The 23251-nt window shown below is 38.3% G+C and overlaps 1 protein-coding gene across 5 annotated transcripts in view; it reads right to left on the reverse strand.

Moving 5' to 3' along the window:
* Rims1 (regulating synaptic membrane exocytosis 1) overlaps positions 1-23251 on the reverse strand; it is a gene marked incomplete in the record, with an annotated part of 520187 nt that overhangs the window by 47760 nt on the left and 449176 nt on the right. For all 5 annotated transcript variants that reach the window (NM_001012625.3, NM_001012624.3, NM_001012623.3 and 2 more), the window contains 1 exon segment: positions 12562-12797. In NM_001012625.3, coding sequence (NP_001012643.1) covers positions 12562-12797 — 236 coding nt within the window.

The following is a 23251-nucleotide window of genomic DNA, read 5'->3' on the forward strand; positions in this document are numbered from 1 at the left end:
TTTCAAGAGGTTAATTACTTTGTTATTAGATTAAGCAATGCTTATATCAGGATGTTGAATATCAATATCTTATAAATCATCATTGTTGCTTATAAATGTAAACACATCTTCAGAAACTCCTAACGAAATGGTATTTTGACTTTTACTGAAATGGAAAATGTGGTGATGGCCAGCAGAAATGCCTATTTCCTCCAAAACCAGAAGGTGCTATGTTTTGCCTTTTGTTTGCAGAGGTGCTAACAGTTATGGGTAACAGGGTTAACTGAACAGTGGATGTGTACAGAGCTATGCTCTGGTGCTTTAAAACTGGGTACATGCAACGAGAAAGAATGGGAAAAGGAGGTTCAAAAGAAATAGTCAAATTACTTCTACAGATTGAAAATAATTTGTTTGGGGGAGGGGTTCTAGTGCAGGACAAAACTTGAACCAAGCAATAGAGTGTGAAAATTGAGATGATAATTTAAGACTTTTACCTGGATAAAGACTATAGTGATGTAAAGAATGGGAGCTTTGGGGAATGATTTCTGAGTCCGAGGAAGGCAAATACGGCTAAAATACTGCAAGAAATGAAGCTATGTATGTTAAAGGATGAGAATCGCTCACTAAAGTCCAATAAAAAAGTAGACTTTTCTGTTTTGAATTGCTCATTGTTTTCACATATGTTAGTGGCTAAGATTTTTAAAAAATGACAGCACATGCTGTTGAGGATGTGAAGAAAGGGGGCACTTATTTATTCTTGGTGGGAATGCAAACTGCTACATCTGCTGTGGCAGTTACTTAGGAAGCTGATAATCCATCTACCTCAAGAGTCAGCTATATCACCCTGGGGTATATACCCAAAGGACTCTACATCCCACTATAGAGAAGTCTCCTCATCCCTGTTCATTGCTAATATATTGATAGTAACCAGAAATTAGAAACATCTTTGATGTCCACCAACCAATAAATGGATAATAAAACGGGGTATATTAACACAATGGGATATTACTCAGCTGTTAAGAAAAATCAGTTTATAAAACTTGCTAGGAAATGGGTTGGGGCTGGGACAAAATAATTATCCTGAATGACGTAACCCAGATCACAACAGACAAATATTGTACATTTTCTCTTATACCTAGATGTTAGCTTTCAAGCCTTTGCTATAAATGCTATGAACCACAGAGATTAGGTACTCATAAGAGACTAGTTGGGAGGAAATGAACTCTTGGGAAGGAGAGACAAAGGGGATTAAATAGTGAGGAGTAGAAGAAAAGGGTAAGAAAGGATGATGGAGAAGGACCATTAGCAATATAGGCCATTTGAAAAATTATGTGGAAAGCTAACCCTATAAAGTATCCTAAAATACGCATATAAGAAAGAAATGTAAATACAGTTACCAGATAATAGGAGTGAGAATTCTCCAACTAGATTTGCTTTTCTCTTCCCTCATCAGAGAAGTGTCATCTTGTAGTAGATGGGAATTAATCCATTGACCCACGAATGGAATATATGGGGACTGAGAGACTTTGGAGCTCTCAGTCCTTAACAGGATGTCTTCAACAAACTTCTCCCCTGGGAGCTCACGGTGCTATGTGGAAGAGGAGGAAGAAAAATGCTAAGAGCTAGAGGTGATGTGGATGATGCAGAGAGTGTCTTTCATTCACAACAGAACCAATGCTCAGATGAACCCACAGAGACTGTGGCAGCATGCGTAAGTTCTGCACATGTTCAAGCCGAACAGGGTAGAGAGTTGAGAGGAGAAAGAGGACTCTGATCGCCTAATCCAGAACACATCTGCAATCAATACCCTCTGACTGCAAAAAAATCTGTTTCTCCAATGAAATTTTGTTGAGTATATTAACCATATCCCAGGGCAGGCGCCATGCCCAGTAGTATATGACAAACACAAAACAAACTCAATGGTATTTTCATAGACTTCATATCTCATTTTGCTTTATTAGGAATTGTTTTGCATATTTATCTTTTGCTTCCTTATTTTAATTTTTGCTTTTGTGTGTTGTTGTTGTTGTTGTTGTGTGTGTGTGTGTGTGTGTGTGTGTGTGTGTGTATGTTTCTTGCTACTTTTGTTGGTTCATTTTCTTTTGTTTTACAGAAAGAGTAAAAAAACCAGAGGAGTGTGAGCAGAGAGGTGGGAGGAGAAATCATGATTAAAATATATTATATGAGAACATTCTATTAAAAACTTATGGGCCGGGCGTGGTGGCGCACGCCTTTAATCCCAGCACTTGGGAGGCAGAGGCAGGCGGATTTCTGAGTTCGAGGCCAGCCTGGTCTACGGAGTGAGTTCCAGGACAGCCAGGGCTACACAGAGAAACCCTGTCTCAAAAATACCAAAAAAAAAAAAAAAAAAAAAAAAACTTATAAAAAGACATGTGAAAACACTCCAAGTTAAAGTTTACTCTAATAATGTCAAATGTATGGACTTTTCTCTGAATCTGGCATGAGGTAAAGGTTTGAAAGATCTTCACTGAGCAGAGTCTTTATTTGGGAGAACCATTGTAAAAAGCAATAGGTGCTATCCATAGACACAGCATGAAAGGAAATGTAACAGATGAGTATATTTAAAAGAAGATATCATGGAGGCTGGGGAAATTTGTTCATTATTCTGAGGATAGGAGAAAAAATAACAGAAAACGATGATCACTCCCTCAGGTCCTACTTCCAGGTACTAAGTCCTTGTTCTAGAGGCCAGGCTATGGAGCTTGTGTAAAAGGACCAGATGCTAAGTATTTTCAGGTTTGTCAGCCACACAGTCTTTATGGAGCATGCAAGCAGCTACACAGCATGCAAATGGGACACCAACAAAAATGTATTCCAATATACCAAAAGTCACTTTCATCCAATTTTCATGTGTTACATGAAATTACAAAGTATTATTCTCATTTTCAATCATTAGAGACACAAAACTAGTGCTTTCCTCATGGACACACATAAAATCTCTGAAGCTTTTTGTTGCAACCTGATCTCATACAGGACATTTGTGGAACACATTGCAGAGAGCCTGGAAAGAGACTAGATTATTCTCTTGGGAATTATCCTAATTGACGTACACAAAACTTCAATGAATCCATGTACTCTGTTCAGTGTGTGCAAAGGGTACCACAAACAACCACTTGCCAGATTTACATGTAACTAGGTCTGAAAAGGGTGCTTGAATGAACTAATTTTAAAATACTCAGTTTAAAACACACACACATCACACACACACACACACACACACACACACACACACACACACACACACACATCTTAGATCTGAAAATTGCTACAGACCCTTCACAATAAACAGTCACTTGCCCTGGACAGCATTCGCAGTTCAGATACCCTAACTTGATTTTGCCTTTGCTTGTTCTTTTATTTCAGGCTTCAGAATTGTTAGAAGTGCTCAATATTATACGGTAATATCATGGTTAACGTCATCATCACCATCACCATCACCATCATCAAACACTTGTTTTATGTCAAGTACCTTGCTCCACTGCTCAGCAACATTTTTATTTAATTTGCATTGCAGTTTTCTGACTGAGAAACCTTGTATTCCATTTACCACTGAAGAAACTATCCTTGAGAATGTTCTCACCTCTTCTTTCTTTCTCCTAGAGCCTTCTCTCCAGACTTACTAAAACAACTGTGATTTCAGTTGGTTCTTTTTTAATTTTTATACACTGATGATCCTCGAATAGCTCTACAAGCCTGTCCAAAAACTTCTAAATCTTCACATGATCAGAATTTATGGCCATGGCTTGTTCCCCGTCAGCACCATGAGCCTTTCCTTTCACCACTGGCCTTCCCTCTTCTCTCCTCCCTCCAGACCTCAGACACAAAGGCTTTATCCTAAGTTCCCAGTCTCTCATGGACTTGTCCAGTTCATCCTCAAAGCACCCTGGCCCTGGGGCCCTAAGTAATCGTCTTAAACAATCTCTGTTTTTAAAGCAAAGAACCACAAGATAATAGGACAGAAATAAGTGTGATAAGACTACAGTTGTTCAAAAAAAGATATATATATGGTTTGCAGTGAGTAGAAACACTCAAATGAAAGTCTAATGAAGTGATTCAAATTAGAAACCTTAATTGAGTCTGTAAAAGAATTGTGGCCTTAGACAAGATCTGGACCCTGTGAGACAGTAATCATACTAACAGGAATTTAACAGTTTTGAGACTGGACAAGTTAATAAAAGCAAAGTAATTTAAGACCAAGAGAGATGTAGCAATTGCTCAATAAACCTTAGCTATTGTTGCTGTTTTTCTCAATATCATAAGAAGGTTGATTAGCAACATAAATTCATACCAATTATTTAATTAATAGTAGTATTGTATATATCTTCATCCCAGTTTTCTGTTTTTATCATGTAAACATTAATAAACAGACAAAAGGATCTTTAAGACCATTCTGTTAAATGAAGATGCAGTAGTGTTGGCCACCTACTTAAATATTACAGAATATTCATCTATTTAAACATGGCACACAAATTTCTCAGCCCAAAATATTCTACTATCCAAAATATTCTGTTCAGTTTAAAGTTGATTTCATGTTAAACAAACAAACAAACAAAAACTAACCAGGGCACATAGGGGCTCACAGAGACTGAACCATCAGCATACATGGAACAGACCCAGCCCCCCTATACGTATACAAATGTACAGCTTGGTCCTCATCTGAGACCTCTAACAGCAGGACCAAGGGCTGTCTCTGACTAGGTTGCCTGCCGTTGGCCTGACTTTTCCTAGCGCGATGGCCTTTTCTAGCCTCAATAGAAGATGTGCCCAATCCTACTACAACTCGATATGCCAAGGCAGGAAGATATCCATGGGAGATCTCACCTTCTCTGAGGTGAAAGGGAGTGAAGCATAAGGGAAGGAAAGATAAGAGGGAGTATCTGAGAGGAGAGGAAGTAGGGAGAGCATCTCCAATTGGGATGTAAATTAATTAATTAATTAATTAATGAAATAAAAGTGTAGAACAGAGAACATGAAATTATAATTGAATTCCATTTAAATAAACCATGCTTTTAATTCTTTTTTGTTTTGTTTTGCTTTTTTGGTTTTTTTTTTTTTTTTTTTTTTAATGATCTTAGTACACTTAAAATGATTTTCAGCGCACACCCTGGTTAGGTTCTGCTGAGTACTGTACTTTAAAGGACCCCTAACAAATTTACTTTCATCCTCAAAACCTGCAGGTACAAGTACATTATATATAAGTATCAATTCTCTTCTCATCGGTTTCTTTTGTCCCTTCTCCAGCCAATCTAGAAGTCTATCTGCATCTTAGCCAAACCCAAAATTTATAGTTGAGGGCAAGGACAAGAACAGAAATAGAACAGCGGGAGTGTGCTTGAAAATACGAGTCCTTATTAGGACGTCTGCTCTGAAGATGAGTTACGAGAGCTGAATCGGACCTCTATTAACAGAAGTGAGTTCCTGAGCCAGACAGCCACAGTAAATAAAGGCACCCGTGCTTACATTCATTTGATGGTTTTGCAGACTGGAGATGTGTTTCTGGCACCATTCTTCCACGTTCAGGAAACAAAGCACGCAAAACACTATGTTCCTTAGAATGTTTTCCTTGTGTGGTTAAATGAACCAAACAAATGAAGCATGGATAAGGAATTTAAATCTGAGTGAGATTTTCATCCACGGTAGCTCCCAGTTTACATTTTTTTTTTTAAACTTTATTTTGTAAGTGCTTTCGGCCTCCTGTGTAAACAATAATTACATTCAAGAAGATTATTTTCCCTTTCTCGCTCTCCAAAACCCGCAAAGACTATGTTAGCCTTTCTTGCCAGCACTTATAAACTTACTTTGGTCAAAATAAAGATAGCGTATCCTCACAAAGCAGGGCTGCTCTTAAAACAGAGAGGCAGCTGGGCTGCTTGGAAGACGCACTACCTGAGTGTGGTTCAGAACACTGTATTTTGCGGAGGTAAAAGAAGTGTGTGTGTCTTGGCAGGAGCTCACACAACTTACTTTGTAATTTGCTTTCTCTTCCCCTAGGGAAGAAAACTGAATAAAGATTAGCAAAAGGGGATTTAATATTCTCAACAGTTTCTAGGCAGAATTTCCACCTTGAGAAGGGAGACTTTTAAAATGATTCCTTGACCTCGTGGGGAAATCAACAACGTCAAATGTTATTTCCTGAGGTCTGAGTTACACTTCCACTTTCTTTGATAAAACACAAGCAATTCTGTTACTTCCTACCTACAATTTCATCTTGAGAGGTCACGGCTATGCAGTGGGAAAACCGGAAACTATGAATAACCAATTTTGAAATCACACATGCATACAGTGACAGAGATATTTAATTATTTCTTTAATAAAAAATTTCTTGTAGAATAATGAACACTTTTATTCTATTACTGGACCTCCTGAGAGGTTTCATTCTTTTGATCACAATAGAATGGTTATTTAATTTCAAAGTCATAAATTAGCAAGAGGAAACTTAAAGTCCTTTAAAAATATATTCAAGGGACTGGAGAGGTGGCTTAGCAATTAAGAGCACTGACTGCTCTTTCAGAGGTCCTGAGTTCAATTCCCAGAAACCACTGATGCCCTTTTCTGGTGTGTCTGATGTCAGCTACAATATCCTTACAAATAAATAAATAAAGCTTAAAAACATATTCAAGATATAAAGTGAGGATTTGCAAATTGAGCTAAGATTGGAAAATGGGCATCCAAGGTCAGAGCATTGGTTTTCTCCAGTGAGAAAAATATTTAGTCTACGGAGAGTCAATTAAATAGTAAATAGCAATCTAAAACAGATGAGCTTACAAAGTAAGTTTTTGAGTCTAGACCTCAGGGTAGGAGTGTAGAATCTATTCAGCATACTCAAGTCCCTAGGCTCCGTGCCATCGGTATGTTAAAAACATCATCTTCATTGTATAAGCTCTACTGGACTTTATCTCATAGCCATAAAGAATACAACAATATGAACTCAAGTCCTTGGGTGATCTTTAATGACTCATCTCAAGGACACTGTGGATGCCAGAGGTGAGGGAGGGCAGAAAACCATGCTATATAACATGTATAACCAAATGTAACCATGGCCACAGCAGAGGGCCTGGGACGTAGCTCAAAGGCATATTACTTGCCTAGTATGTGCTTTGAACTCCTACTTTCTATCTCTGCTGTTGTGGCTAATATTTGTAATTCTGGCACTCAGGAGACTGAGGCAGGAAGAGCAGTTGGAATTTGGGGTCATCCTGGTCGGTCCAGTGTCACCTACACAGTGAAACCCTGTCTCCAAAAATCACAACAAAATGAAGACCTAAAGGACAATTGGGACAGGGTGGGAGGGATCCCTGGTAAGTTGGTTGTTTCTGTTTGTTTGTTTGTTTGTTTGTTTGAATTTGTTTTTCAAGAGATCTGCATTATCCAGACTGAGAAAAATAATAATACTAAAAAAGGAACAACAACAACAAAAAACTTCTAGTGCTATTGTACTGTCTGGTTTTGTGTGCAAACTTGACACAGCTGAAGTTATCACAGAGAAAGGAGCCTCCCTTGAGGAAATGTGCCCATGAGATCTAGCTGTAAGGCATTTTTTTCTCAGTTTAGTGATCAAAGCCCAGCCCATTGTGGGCGGTGCCATTCCTGGGATGGTAGTCCTGGGTTTTATAAGAAAGCAGGCTGAGCAAGCCAGGGGAAGCAAGCCAGTAAGCAGCACCCCTCCAAGGCCTTTTCATCAGTGTCTGCCTCTACATTCTTGCCCTGTGTGAGTTCCTATTCTGCTGGTGAACAGCAATGTGGAAGTGTAAGATGAATAAACCCTTTCATCCCAAACTTGCTTCTTAGTCATGATGTTTTGTGCAGGAATACAAACCCTAAGACAGCTATTGAGCATCACATATAATTGGTACCATTTAATTTTGCTCATCCTCCCCACCCCTCCACTCACACATTTGACCACTACCAGGTTAGCACTGATCAATGGCGTCTATGACACAAGCTCATTCAGGTTTCAATACAGCTTGTTTAATATGTTTCTTTACATCAACCCTGTCTTCTGGAAGTTTGACTATTTATTATTTCATTTAATGGATTTTTTTCTTTTCTTCTCTCCATTGTGAAGTTGTTTTATCTCCAATTCATCCTGAAAAAAAATATTCAGTTTCCTTTCTGTATGAACAACACCCATACCTATGAAAGAGAGGGTGGAAGTAAAGAAGGAGCATGCAAGGCCTTCCTCAGTTACAAAGAGCAGTTTATTAAAAATGCTCTAGAAAGTGATGATGTACTGGAAGGAATGAGGACTTGCCACAGCTGATCTTTACTGCTCGATGCTCAACTTTTACAAGAGAAATTCATTCCAATTACTCCTAGTTGCTTACTTTTCTATCCGTGAACCTGTCCAGATGCGTAAACTTCAGAGGTGGTGGGGATGGCCATGTATCACCTCCACGACGTTCACTCTAGCCCCATACTTTGGACTATTCCTCCACACAGCATCTTCTATCCTGCCTCCATTATCCCTGAGATGGCCATCCTGATTCTAGACTGGAAGTGGATGTGAGGTGATGTTTGTGGATAAGAAGGAGGGTGGGGTGAGCATCCATTTGTGCATAAGCGTGTTCCACACTGGGGATATCCTCTATCCTTACCCCCAATTGTCTGTGTAAAAGGAAGTCAGAGGAAATGTCTCAGTTCCTAAATCCTGGGGTCCCCTGTCAGCCCCTCCTCACTTCAGCTTCTCTTCAAGCTTGTACCCTCCTTGCTATTCCTCTTTGTCCTCCACTCATTCATTCCCAGATCCTGCCACTTCCAAGCCTATAGCCCACGTTGACCCCTTCCCTCAACCCTGTCATTCCCTGGGGATGGCATCTTGGATTCCGCTGAGCTGTATTCTGATCACATTCATTTCTTTTCTTAATTCCTTGAAATTTTGTTTCGAGTTATATTTGATTAGCAGAAAGCATTAAGCGTGACGGGTACCTAGATTTACTATTTAGTATCCCCCTTGTTTGTACTATTCTTCTAATATAAAAATACCGTACTCTTCAAAGTTATTCTACTTTAATCTTAGGTAATGTTGTAGGGATGATTTTAATATTTAATATAATTAAAAGTTAAAGTATTCTATGAGAGTAAGTACTTATGTAATCAAAACTCATATACTGTACAAAATATAAAATTTATATATCACTTATATTAACACATATGAACTAATTGTATACAAATACACATTAAAAGTATTAAATGTAAATTGCAATAAAACGTATAAAAACATAAAGATGAATTTTATGTTTATACACATTTTCTGTGATTTTTGATTTTTTTTTTTGAAAATCAACTTTATGTGATTTTGAGCAAAGAGCCAAAAGCCTCCCTTGTAAATACTTGTTGCCTTAGAAACAAAACCAATAATGATGCCCTTGAGGTCAGTCATCCCTGATAGGGCTAAATTCTACATTATAATACTTATAGTACATAATAATACAAGTTCCAGGTTTTTTTCATCTACTAATAATATGCATTGTCTCTTGAGAACCATTGGTCAATTCATGTCATTACAAAGTCTCACATAACTATTCCTTTACCAGAAGACTCTCTGAAATTTATCACTAGTCAAACGTTAATGGTTTTATTTTGTAACAACAACAAAAATCAAATCAGTAATCCTAGCCTTGATTCACCATTGGTAAGGAATGGGGAATAATAGTCCTGGAGGAGGGTTTAGAAGAAACATTCAGTATTTTAATTACAAAAGCTGCCACATTTCTTAAAGGGTAGATTAAAAATTGAGAAATGAGCGAAATTTCAGATTGTTCAAAGAGGAAATAAAAATAAAGCCATAATTGTTGAGCAATAAAGAATTCAGAAGTATAAATCTCTAGAGGCATTAAAACATGACATAATAAATAAAGAGACTGCTTAGAAGAAAAATATTGTGAATTTTGGTGAGTTCCATAGGAATGACAAAAATATTGTTACTGAGGGAGAAGAAACCATGAGCTCAGAATGGAAGAGAGGGGAGAGAGGCTTTGTCTCAGGTCAGGGACAACAACAGAGAGTTCCCAACATCTGTCACTTGTGGTGAAATCAAGATGAGATTTAAGAGCAGATTACTAAAAGAATTAAAACCAACCAATAAGATAAAATTAGGGAAATAAATAAAGAAAATATATTTACTAATTTAATAATATTAAATATAAAAATATAATAACAATATAATTTCTAAGTAATACTCTTTAAGAAAACTATAAAATGTGATACCTGGAAAGTTTACAGGAGGATGCTAGGACCATCTGCTGGTGGGGCTGGGAGCAGACAGAGAAGTAAGGGCGGCTGTGAGACAGAGGTGTTTGCTATTTTCTCTTCCTAATCCAATGTTCTTTTTGTGCCTATTTATTGTAACCAAATCTCACTAAGCAGTGCACTTCATATAAGTAGCTAACAGTGTATGCTACTTGGAAGGCAGGCAGTATGTGGAACTCAGTTGGAATCGAATGTAAACCAATAAAGCAAAGGGAAGTGTTTCTTTTTTGTTCTTTTCTTGTTTTTAATTAGTTATTTTATTCATTTACATTTCAAATGCTATCCCAAAAGTCCCCCAGGCCCCCCCCCACTCCCCTACCCACCTATGATGATGCACTGAAATAATTTCTATACAGATTTTCTACACAGATTTAAGAAAATTGTTTTCAGCTAATGAAAGAACTAACTTCATTAGGAAGTGGGAGGAAGTCATGAAGAGAAGAAGGAACAGGGACTAGGAGAGAGAGGGCAAGGATATATATATATATATATATATATGTATATATATATATATATATGTGTGTGTGTGTGTGTGTGTGTGTGTGTGTGTGTGTGAATATGAACAATACATATGAATAACCCATACTCATATAAAATATTCATACATATGTATGAATGTATGAGGTAGAGAAAGAATCTCCCAAGCTGTAACATTTCACATAGGCAACACAGGCTTCTTTACATGGCATTTAAGAACAATACCACTTAATCCAGGTGGTAACATTTTTCTTTCAATAAAAATGTTAGTAGCTGGGCACGTTAATCCCAGCACTCGGAAGATAGAGCCAGGTGCATCTCTGTGAGTTCAAACCATCCTGGTCTATAGTGCAAGTTCTGGGACAACCAGGGCTATGTAGAGAGACACTGTCTCAACAAAGTATTAATTATTGTTTCTGTTCCCATGTGCACATAGATGGCATGTGCCAGGGCAGGCAAGTGGAGGTCAGAGAACAACGCACAGAGTTGGTTTTTTCACTCCATCTGTGTGTACCAGGGAGTGAATACAAGTTATCAGGCTTTGGCAGCAAGTGCCTTTCTTTCCCAGCTGAGCAATCTCCCTAGCCCAGGTTAAAATCTGATAGTCAAAGCCTTTCTCCTTTGCAGAACATAGGGACATAAAGACAGGTATGGAGGAGGAAGCACCACCATAAACTTGAAGCGCAGGGGAACTGCTGCCTGCTCTACTCTTCTTAAAAAACCCAACACCAAGGCAGACAAACAGTAGTCTTATAAACATAGCAAACAGCAGTATCCCACTGGGAGGCTAAACTATCTCCATACTTTCTGTTCCTTAGCGTCTCAGACATACTTCTGCAACCATAGATTACGTGCACTAGTCCAGTGGTTCAACGGCTGAAAAAGTCTTTCAATTTATTTGTCAACATAACCACACACAATGCTGTTTAAAATAGAGATTCTAGAATGCCGAGGGAGCTTTGAGATTCTGTGAAAGCCTTCTTACGTAAGCAGATGCTGTGACCACAGGGATATTGCTATTAAGGAGGAAAAACGGAAGCAAGAATAATGGGAAGGAAAAAAAGAGCTGGCAAGTTAAATTGTTTCATAATTTGCTTTACCATTGCTTTGACCTAATAGGAACATAGTAATGGTTTATGTAATATGCAAAATCAAATATTATGAAATTTAAGCAGTGTGTTATCATATTTTCAAGTGCAAAATCCATGGTCACCGCCCCCCCTTGTTTGTATTCACCCTCAGAGTGTACTTTTTAAGATCTGACTCCATAAAAAATGCCTGAAGCACACATTTATATGAAAACATCCTTTGCATAAATCCACTGACCCATTTTTTTTTTCTAAAGTCAAAACTGCTTCTGGGTTTTCACTTGCATTGTTGCACAGAGCTTAACTGCATCCTCATAGAGCCTTGAAGATTATATACTTCGAGTTGCACAACTGACCTTTTCCACAAAACGTACAGGCAGGCATCACCTCGAGGGCGTGCATGCGCATTGAGGAACATTTTGGAACTAAGAATCGCGTTGCCTTTCTTGTATATGAACCAATTTAGATGTCAAACACTTCTTTGCATTTCCTTGCATATTTATAAACATGGCTTTTTTAATGTTTTTTTTTAACTTAAAGGAAAATCATTGATCACTTTATACTGATTACTAACCAACAATACCTTCTTCGGTGAGCTGCACAGAAGAAAAAATAAAGACCATGCATTTAGCGGATTTTTCAAACAGTAAGAAAGAAAGCAAATACACACACAATCCTGATGTGAAGACCACAAGCTCGGCATCTCCAGCGCAGCCCAGGAGTGGGAGGCGGAGCGCACTGTGCTCACCTGTCTGGCTGAGCTGTGATGTGCTTCTGCTTCTTCGAGACACAATGGCTACCACTTTGGCACTCAGGCTGGACCTCCGCTTCTTTCCACCAGCTCCAACGGTACCCACGGCCGTGTCGGACTGGCTGCCGTCATTGTGCTCCAGTGTATATATCTCTCCACTTACACTGGTGCTCTTGATGATGGCTCTTCCTGAAGTCCCCATCCGTCTGCCTTGCATTTTGGGGGTAAATGAACTATATTTACAAAGTAAAAACATATATGCATCCATAAATTACAGGTCAGCGTAGCTGAAACTCTAGAACTAATTATCTTGAAATAATCCAGACACATTTTTTTTTTTAGGTGAAAGAGTTAGCTGAGTACTATACTTGTTTTTAGACCACATCATTTTTATCTCTAAAATAATATTTATTTTATGTGTACGGGTGAAAGTGAGAGACAATATAAATTCACAAAGAGCCCATAGGATTCAGAAGAGATCAGATCCCTTGGATGGTTGTGAGCTGTCCTGTGAGTGCTGGAAATTGAACCTGGGTCTGCAGCAAGAGCAGTGAGTGCTCTTAACTGCTGAGCCATATCTGCACCCCCATCACTTTTTCTTAAATGTGTTTGCAGAACTAAGAACCCAGCATGTAGGTAGCAGATGTGCAGCTCTCTCTTCATGTGGGTGCCCCAACAACTGAAGCAGGGGCTGTTGCCTACTTGTGGATCCCATTGACCTAACTGTGCCTTTGTGAGAGTGGATACACCTAACACTGCAGAGACTTGATGTGTCAGGATGGGTCTGGGGATAAACAGGAGGGGCCTCCCACCCTCTCAAAGGAGAAGGGGAGGGGCATAGTAAGAGGGACTGTGTGATTGTGGGGCAACCAGAAGGGGGGCAGGCAGTGATTCAGGGTGTGAGTGTGGGGGAACCAGAAGGGGGGCAGGCAGTTATCAGGATGTAAAGTAAGTGAATGAATAAATAAATAAGGAGAAAAAGATGTTTACAGAACACAGATCAAACAGATTTTTTTTAAAGGCAAGTTCTGACTTTGTAGCTCTCACTGGCTTAGAACTTGCCATGTAGAACAAGTGGGCCTCAAACTCACAGCAATCCACCTGACTCTGCTTCCTGAGTGCTGGGATTAAGTTGTATAAGATTCACTACCATACCTTGCTCAAAGCTATAAACCTTTAAAACCAGTAAAGAGAAATATTGCCAACGCTGTTGCTGGGAACTGTAAACAACCCACATTGCTCTGACTCTTCTGCGCTCTGCCAGTGTCGTAACAATGAATCCATACGGTTGTCCTTTTGATGTTTTACCAACTTGGTTTGCAATACCAAATACACATTAGCTGTGACACAGATAGTTAATAGGAATACTGATATTTTATGTGATTCAGAACAAATTCCAAGATTTCTACAAATAATAAACCAGAAACCAGTGAGGTTTGTGTGACTTACTTGTGGTCACCTCTATAATGGGATTTAAATATAAAGGAGAAGTTACATAGAGATGAATTCAGGAAGGCGGGATTAGCCAAAAAGGTCAGAAACTCTTGGGCTTTGAAATCCCAGGAATTTCATATTAGAAACCAAGACTGTCTTTTGATGAGAATAATTTGGAGCATTTAATCTTTTTTTCTGCACTGGTTTAACTGGGACAACATCAATGTCCCAACAAAAATAAAACCATCTTTGAGGTGTTAAGATTAATCCCATGGCCTCACACATACTAGGCAAGGACTCAACTACTAAACTGAGCCTGCCCCCAACCCAATGAGTGAGAAGGCACTGCCATCTCTCATTTTGTTTCAAATAATATATATATATATATATATATATATATATATATATATATATATATATATATATATATGCTTTAGATCATTTGCAAACTATATTTTGCAGCTTATTTTTCCAAACATTAATGAGAAAGTGACACATGACCAGTTGAAAGCTGACTACCAACAACTCTAACTGCAGCAGAAACCCCATGTTTCTCAGCACTTATCTGCACCAGCTCCTCTGAGTGCATGACAACTTTTAGCTTTGTATTTTCATGGCACTCCCGACTGGCTCTCTAACTCTTGTGTTTGCTCCAGAGACTCTCTTCCTCTGTTTAGTAGCATGTCCAACATTGATATGATAGGTTTTGCGTCATCTTATTATATTTTATTTTGTCATGTTTGGTTGTTATCTCTTAGAAGCCTGTTCTTTTCTTATGAGAGACAGGACAGTAGTAGATCCAGAGAGGAAAGGATGTAGGGAAGAGCTGAAAGGAGTAGAGATCAGAATCTATTATAGAGAAAAGAATCTTTTTTTCAATAAAAGTAAGGAAGATGAATGAAAAATACTGACTCTAATACTTTCTCTTTTAATAAGTGTTATCACTAAATTCTTCTGGGCCCTAATTTCTTATTACCGGCTTGCCCAGTTCTGTGGTAGATCTATATAAACTGACAAGATCAGTCCTTTTCACGGTCATAAATGTATCCACCCTCATTAAACACTTATAACCAAGAAATCAGCAGTGTGGTATGTATCAGTAGCCTCTGTGCATGTGGACTAAGGGCAGAGTCAGCCTTACACTGCCTTCTTCAGGAGCTCTCTGCTTTCCTTTATGAGAGGGTCTCTCACTGGGGTCTGAGGCTCACCAGTTAGCCTAGGCTGGGTGGCCAGAGAGCAAACATTTGCCTGTCTCTGCCTTCCAAAATCTGGAATTGAAAAGTCACCTTTCCTTGCTTCATAGCAGAACAAAACAATAGCTCCAAACACTGCCAGTGGATCCTAGAGCAACATCCTTCTGCTATTTTGCTATTTTCAAAATGAGTCAGAGTTTCTGTGAAGATGTGGCTAAAAGAAGAGCAAGGAAGAACAAAATGTGTCACTCAAGACTTCTTGTTTTCCTCCAAACAAGTGCATATTGGGAGAGATATGTCAACAGTCTGTTCTCAAAGTATCCCAGGTCTGTGGAATCGATGTGGTCCAGCAGGGCAGCCAGGCCTGGTATCAGAGAGCTGTGTTCACAACTATCAGGTTAGAACATCCTGGAAGGGAGGGATAGATCCCAAAGCCAGGTACCCCACTTACTCAGAGGAGCCCAGCCTCTCCTCTGGGTTTCCATGGGCTTATTTTCTTACCCTGAATCATATGGTCCATATTCTTCAGTCCTGATGCTACAGTAGGATGACTGGGGATAATTTCCATTCTTTCCAACTCCCTGAGTGACTCTACTTTCCTGGCTTGTTATGTAGGTTATGAGAATCAAACCCAGTTTGCCACGCTTGTGTGTCAGCTAATTTATCAGCTGAGCCATCTTCCTATTTGTGTATCAGTAATTTTTAACGCATTCTATCAATGGATTTTCAGTCTCTCATTTGAATATTTTTCATTTTATAGTAATGTACAGTAGGTAAAGAATTATAGTAAGGAATTTTTTTGTATATGGTCTGTATCATATACAAACCAGAATAATAGAAAGCAAACATATGCTAAGCCATATCTTACACTCCATTACTTTATTTAAAGATGTATGCAGATTGAGGACTCTGGCACATAGGTAACAGATGTGCACCTTGGTCTCCACGTGGGTTGCCCAACAACTGGAATTGGGGCTGTCTCTAAATCTGTTGTCTGCCTATGGATCCTGTTTTTCTAGCTGGGGTGCCTTGTCTGGCCTCAGTGGGAGAGGGAGTGGCTAGCCTTTATTTTTCTTTATTATATCCATAAATGGAGTTCTATTGTAGTTCTTAACTTCCATGAAAAAACAATACTAATGTTAATGTTCCTTGGACTTTTAGATAAGATTGAGTATGAATTATCATTTCACTAACAGTACTACTTTGAATCTCAGAGCATCATTCCCTTGGAATATAATCAAATGCCTCTTAGCATACCCCTAATGTGAAAATGCATTTAGGATGAGCTGGGAGAGTTCAAAACTTTTTCATGAATATTTGATTTTAACAATGCAGTCTTTTGCAATGCTGATAAATGGTTTTTGAATAAGAGCAATGTGGGCAGCAAGAGTAACCATTCGGAAGGTCTGCAGTAAGAAGCTAATAATTGTGTAAAACAATTTAAGGTTATTTCTCTTTGGAATCCAAATTATTTGTATAGATGCTTACTATAGTTTTTACATAAAGATGCTTATAGCTCACTAAGTCTTGCATTGTCTATGTTGTTCAGAGAGAGAGGTCAAGGCTTTTCAGCTCAATTGACCTACCAACATAATCAGTCATGGTTCATGGCTTCAGTAGAAATAAACTTTCTACACCATATTGCCTCCCCCTTTTTTCCACTTTACTCATTTGGCTTCTCTTGCTCTCCAAAAATGAAGGTAAGCCTGAACTGTTGAAGATAACAACTACCCAACTCATTGAACATGGAGCAATCAAGCTGGTCCCTATCCAGAGCCTTACCCTTACTGACTAGTGTTCATTTTACTGGAAGCTACTCTGTAGCCTACCAAAGGAGAAAGGTAGATTATAACCCAGTTGCAGACCATTTGATCTGCAATGGCAATCTGCCTGCAAGATGCACTACTACATTAGTGGTGCAAGATGCACTACTACATTAGTGGCAAAAGCTCATGGGATTAACCAACAAATATCTGATCCAGTTTAAAGTCCACTCCATGAGATAGAACTTATCCACAATATGTTCAGGTGGCTAAGGATGTGAAATTAGATAGACAGGGACCTAGGGGGTGATCAAATTCAAATCTCCCAAAGGAAATAGAAATGAAATGACCCCTAATGACATTCTTCTCAAACTTACCAGAGAAGCTTTTTGGTTTTCCCTGCAGTAGATGAGAACAAATACAAAGAACCACAGGTGGACAACGGAAGACAGTCAAACACCTTGGGACAGTTGACCTTAGTCAAAAAAGGCTAAGAAACAATGAATTATTTTTTTTTAATGAAAGATGAGAGCTAAAATTGAATTCCATTTCACAGACACAATAAGGAGAAAACAGATACATGTTCATTTAATTGACTGACTTTATTTAATTGTAAACCTATTTTCAATGAAGAAAATGTGGTGTCTCCATCAAATCCCTCCTTTAGATCTGAGGGAACCCTACAGAAGAGTAGACAGAAAGAAAGTATGGAGTAAAGAAAGCCTGCTATGCACATTAGGACCTACACATGTATGAACTCATACAATGATGGCAACATGTCTATGGGACATACAGGTATGGGCCAAGTGGAAACCTGGTGCTGAGAGGTGAAGTAGACACATGACCCTGTCCCTAACCCAGAAGCTCTCTCTGATTGAAAACTGATCCATTAAAGAGCTTTCACAGAGCTTTGGACTTGGATGTATTAGGTCTTTGTTTTTGTTTGGCTGGTAATACTGTCTCCTTGTTGTGTTTTACGGCCTGAATGGCAATTCTATCATGGAGTCAGTCGTGCTAAGGTATGGAATCTATTACATTATTTTCATAAAGTAGAGTTTAAGAGAATTACACCTAATCTCCTGACCTATGGCTTTGCAAGCAGCTCCAAACCTGAAAATTATTACATGCATTCCACGACATAGATATATTTTTGAACAGCAAATTGTTTAGCAGCCAAACAAAAACGAAGACCTAATACATCCAAGTCCAAAGCTCTGTGACAGCTCTTAAATGCACTAACCTGTTTTTCTGACTTCTGTATTTCTGTTTCCGGCCTAGTGTTCTTGTTAAGTGACATATGACACACCAGAGCAGGGATTTTGTGTTTACAAGTTTACCCTGAGACAGGCTCAAATCACACTGGAATCATGAACATAGTGTACCCTGATAATAAAGACTTCCTATTGCCTTAAAAAAAAAAGAAAAAAAAACTGATCCAATGTAGTCTCACTGGGTATACAAACTACTCTTAAGGCCAGACCCAGTGCCCAGCAACAGACGACCAACAAACAGTGAACTCAGTAACAGTTTTGGAAGTTGCCTCATAATGCTTTCTCAGGGGTCCTCTCTCCCCTTACAGATCCTTTCTGTATATACTAGGACTTTTCACTTTGTGTTTTTATAGGGTTTCTGCATGTGCAAATGTGTATGTCTCTGAATCTATATGTGCTTTTTATACTTTCCTTTGGTTCTTTGTCTTGTTTGCTGTGTAGTATTCTGGTTTGTTTTTATGTTATCTTATTATATTTTAGATGCCATTTAATATCCTAATAAGAGAAGGAAAGGGTGTGGGATCTGATGGGCAGCGAAGTGGAGAGGACCAACATAATCAGAACATAATGTATAAAAACGTCTTTTTCAATCAAAAAAAAAAACTAATCCTATCATTAGTGTGTACTTGGATTCTTTAAGATAAATATCAAAGACTTTTGCTTTATGAAGCTGTTTGGAGTCTTACTGCATGCTAGTCCCATGGCTCATATTTTGTATTGATAATACTAAGGTCTGATCTTATACTTAGCACACAACTGTAGGTCTTTCCAAATCTGATATACCCTTTCCATTTTCAATAAGTAAGTGAAAACACGATCCATCAATGTGGCAAGATTTTCCCCGTCTAATTAATTTAAGTATTAGTGCAGCAGGAGGCCTGTGATTGGATAGGGAAAGGGAGGCAGAGCGAAGAGTTGCAGAGACCGGGAGCGACACAGAGAAGGGCGCAAGATGGAGCAAGAGGAAGATGATCCAGATTTCCCGTGGCTTTAAATAGCCACAGGGAGCTATAAATATCGTATAGGGATAGAATAATTGGGATAACTTGCCTAATCTAGGTGGGCAGCTTGTACCTTTATCAACTGGCCCTGCATTTATTGTGTGGGCACCTTGTGAATTAAGAATGTGTTGATATATAAATCTGACTGATTTATAAATCTGATAAGCTTCTAGAGTTTTGTTTTATTGGGACCGCCGACCACAGGAAGTTTATGGTTGAGAAGGTATGGGCCACACTGAGACAAGCAAACTGGAGCTGGGAAGATGGTGATTGGTCGCTGTGGGACTAGCTTACAGAAAGAGGAGGCAAGACCACTACAGGGTCAGAGAGTAGCTGGGTATAGAGCAGGAACTTGTCGTTCATTTTATATTTTCCGCAATACATAAACACTCAAATATCCTGTGATATAAGCCACCTATGAAGTCTAATAAAAGCCAATTTTTTTTATGAGTGCCACTCCAACTGCTTATAAGAACTGTCTTCCAAGCATCCTCTATTCATGTTCTACCTTCCTCTTTTTTGTACTGACTAGTGTCAGGTTTGATTCTAACATTTTGCAAAAATTGTTTATGGAAGTCACCATCTTTGTTTGTTGTTTGTTTGTTTGTTTTGAGACAGAGTTTCTCTGTGTAGCCCTGGCTGTCCTGGAACTCACTCTGTAGACCAGGCTGGCCTCGAACTCAGAAATCTGCCTGCCTCTGCCTCCCAAGTGCTGGGATTAAAGGCGTGGCCACCACCCCTGATGGAAGTCACCATCTTAACACAGAAGATAAGCCAGTAACTTGGGCTTTTATTGACCTAGAACCCATGATTCAGATTTAAATCCTTATTTAAAATCTTTTACTTCAGCCATCCTTTTATCTTCGGCAACGACCATATGCATATGATTATGTGAGCATGTTGTGTGCCTGTGTACATAATCACACACAATTCTGAGGTCATCTTAAAGCGAGCTCTCATTCTGTTGTTTTCTTTCTGAGGAGTTAATTAAGGTATTAGCATTCCATCTGCTGTTAAACTCCAGCAATTGCGGGGCAGGCAGAAGCAGGTGGTTCTCTTGAGTTCAAGGCCAGACTGGTCCACAGAACTAGTTATAAGACAGCCAAGGGTACATTTGGAAAACTTAGAGGGGGGAGGAGAAAGAGAGAAAGGGAGAAAGGGAGAAAGGGAGAAAGGGAGAAAGGGAGAAAGGGAGAAAGGGAGAAAGGGAGAAAGGGAGAGGGAGAGAGAGACTCAGCTGTTTTAGAATTTCAATATAAGGATTGGCTGCCAAGTGGAGATATCAAACTAGCTTGATAATTTTAACTACTGAGGTTTATGAAGCCAATTAAGATTGCTAGTGGGAATGTTAAACAGTGGGAATGCTTTGTCATTTACAGTTAAATGCAGAGTTCCATATGAATTAGAAATTCCACTTAAAAATTAAAAATAGTTATCACATGACCTAGCAATTTCATTAAGCAATTCACTCAAGATAAATGAGAACATATATTCATAAGAAGCCATATATGAATATCTAAAGCCAACATTATTCATAACACTAGAGAAGTAACTGAAATGACCACCGATTGGTAATAAAATGAGATATGCCCACACAATGATGTATTATCAGCTACAGAAAAGAATGAAAAATATTGGCAGATGTTAAAATACAAATGAAGATAAATACATCCTATGTGAAATGGGAGCTAGGGAACATGTTCATGTATTGTCAAAATCCAACTCAGGAAAAATGACTAAAGGTGAAATCCATGAAGGAATGCTTCAGATCGATGGGCTTTATAAAGGAGGAAGGCTTGGTACACTGCTGGTGGGTACGAATTTACTTCAGAAGATGACAGAATATACACAATCAGAAATGAGAATTGCCTCTCCAACTTTATGAATGAAATAAAAACTACAGATGTATATTTTAAGCATAATTTTATAATATGGTAAATACATCTCGGTTTTAAAATAAGTAGCCTTGTATCATCCCTAAATGTTGCCAGTGGGCATATAATACAAACACATAATGTTATTTTAATAATATGTAACTTAATTTTCTCTGGAATTATTTATAAGGAAAGCCATTATACAGGGGCATCATTTGTTAAATAAATTAGTATTTAATCAAACAATGTCTCATTGTCATGTAAAATGGACCATGACATAACTAATTTGAGCTTTCAGCCTGGAAAAGAAAAAGAAAAAAAAATGTTGATAATCAGTAGTACAAAAATTGTTGGGAATGTGTAGAACAATAATGAGAACGGGGCTATGCCTCCTGTGGCTGATGAATATTAGGGCAAAAAGCAGCAAAGACTGCAAGAGGGATCTAGAGGGGCCTGGAGGACTTCATGAAGCTTGGTGTGATAATATTTTACTCCTACTGGTAAAGAGATGAGTGTATGTGTGCATGTGTGTGCACGTGTTTTTTGTTTTTTGGTTTTTTTGGTTTTGGTTTTTTTCGAGACAGGGTTTCTCTGTATAGCCCTGGCTGTCCTGGAATTCACTCTGTAGACCAGGCTGGCCTCGAACTCAGAAATCTGCCTGCCTCTGCCTCCCAAGTGCTGGGATTAAAGGCATGTGCTACCACACCCGGCCTATGTGTGCATGTGTTTGGCATGCTATAAATGAGTATATAATGACAAAGATAGTAAATCTATACACACTTAGAGAATGTCATCTGTATGGACAAGGTGATTTTACATAACTTTTAGGAAAAATAGAGCTATTTATTAAACACTAAGATCCTATGTATGATTATATAGATCATTAAAATAAAAACAGTATTGGTAATATATGATTACAAACATTAATTTAAAAAAATAAGAAAAACAAAAGTGAACCATTTTGAGCTCCCTGTAATGTAACTGAGAAGACATTTCCATGCCTAGAGATATAGACCCTAGTGGGCTATACAAGAAAATGTAATTTGTACCGTTAGGAGATTTTTCACTGCATTATTACAGTGTAACGAGGCTGGAGAAATGTTTGTAACAAATAAAGAATAAGGAACTAAGATCTCCTTTCAGAAGTCTATTGTCCTTCAGAAGGACATGCCGGGCTAATAAAAACAGTTCTATTCTTAGGTTTGCTGCCTATTCAGAATAGAACTTATATAGAATATATGTATTAACTAAGTTAAATCACAGTTCTGTCAGAAATTTAAAACAAAACAAAACAAAACAAAACGAATAACAGGTACCTAATTTGTAGAAGCAACTTATATGTGAAACTTGTACTTCTATGGGTTACAGAACTATCTACTAAAAAAAGTCAAGGGCTCATTATGAGAGAGCAGTAACTTAAGGGATAATAAACAGTTAAGACTGGACATGTTCACAGGGTTGTTAAAATTCAATATGAAAACTTGTACCAGTGCTACATGAAGTTTATAATGACACAGTCCTAATCATGTATGGGAGACAGGAATAGGAACCTGCTGTCCAAGATTACCATGCCACACCCAGGCATCTAGCTGATAAGTTCAAGAAGATACAACATAGGGAGTGACATTTGATAGGACACACATATCAAAGTGTCGCCAGAAAGTGTTGGGGGAAAGCAGCTCAGAAAAATAACTGGCGGGGGAGGGGGGGATGTATTCTAACTCAATCTGTTTAGATTCAAGCCTTCCAAATCTTTAGATATGATGGTATTTTAATATGTATTTAATGTTATGCACACACGTACACACATGTTGATTGTTAACAAGGTTATAAATCATCTTTAGGATTATAGTCTTTCACACTATTTCTTGTTCCTAAATTTTACATTTATTCTGAGCATTTTATGTTATGCAATATACAAGGTGATATATGATTAATTTTATTTCCCAATGTTTGATACTAGCACACAAAACACAACTCCTTTTTGTACATTGATCCTATATCCAATGACCTATTAATTACACCAGCTGTTTCTTCTGATTCTTTTGTTTTCTGTTCTTTTTATCATATAAACAAAATGTTCTCACTAATTTCCAGTCTCCACAGCATCCATTTGTTCCCTGGCTGTATGTAACACTGGCTAGGGGATTG

This window comes from Mus musculus, chromosome 1 (assembly GCF_000001635.26).
Source record: "Mus musculus strain C57BL/6J chromosome 1, GRCm38.p6 C57BL/6J".
In the NCBI taxonomy this organism is placed as follows: domain Eukaryota; kingdom Metazoa; phylum Chordata; class Mammalia; order Rodentia; family Muridae; genus Mus; species Mus musculus.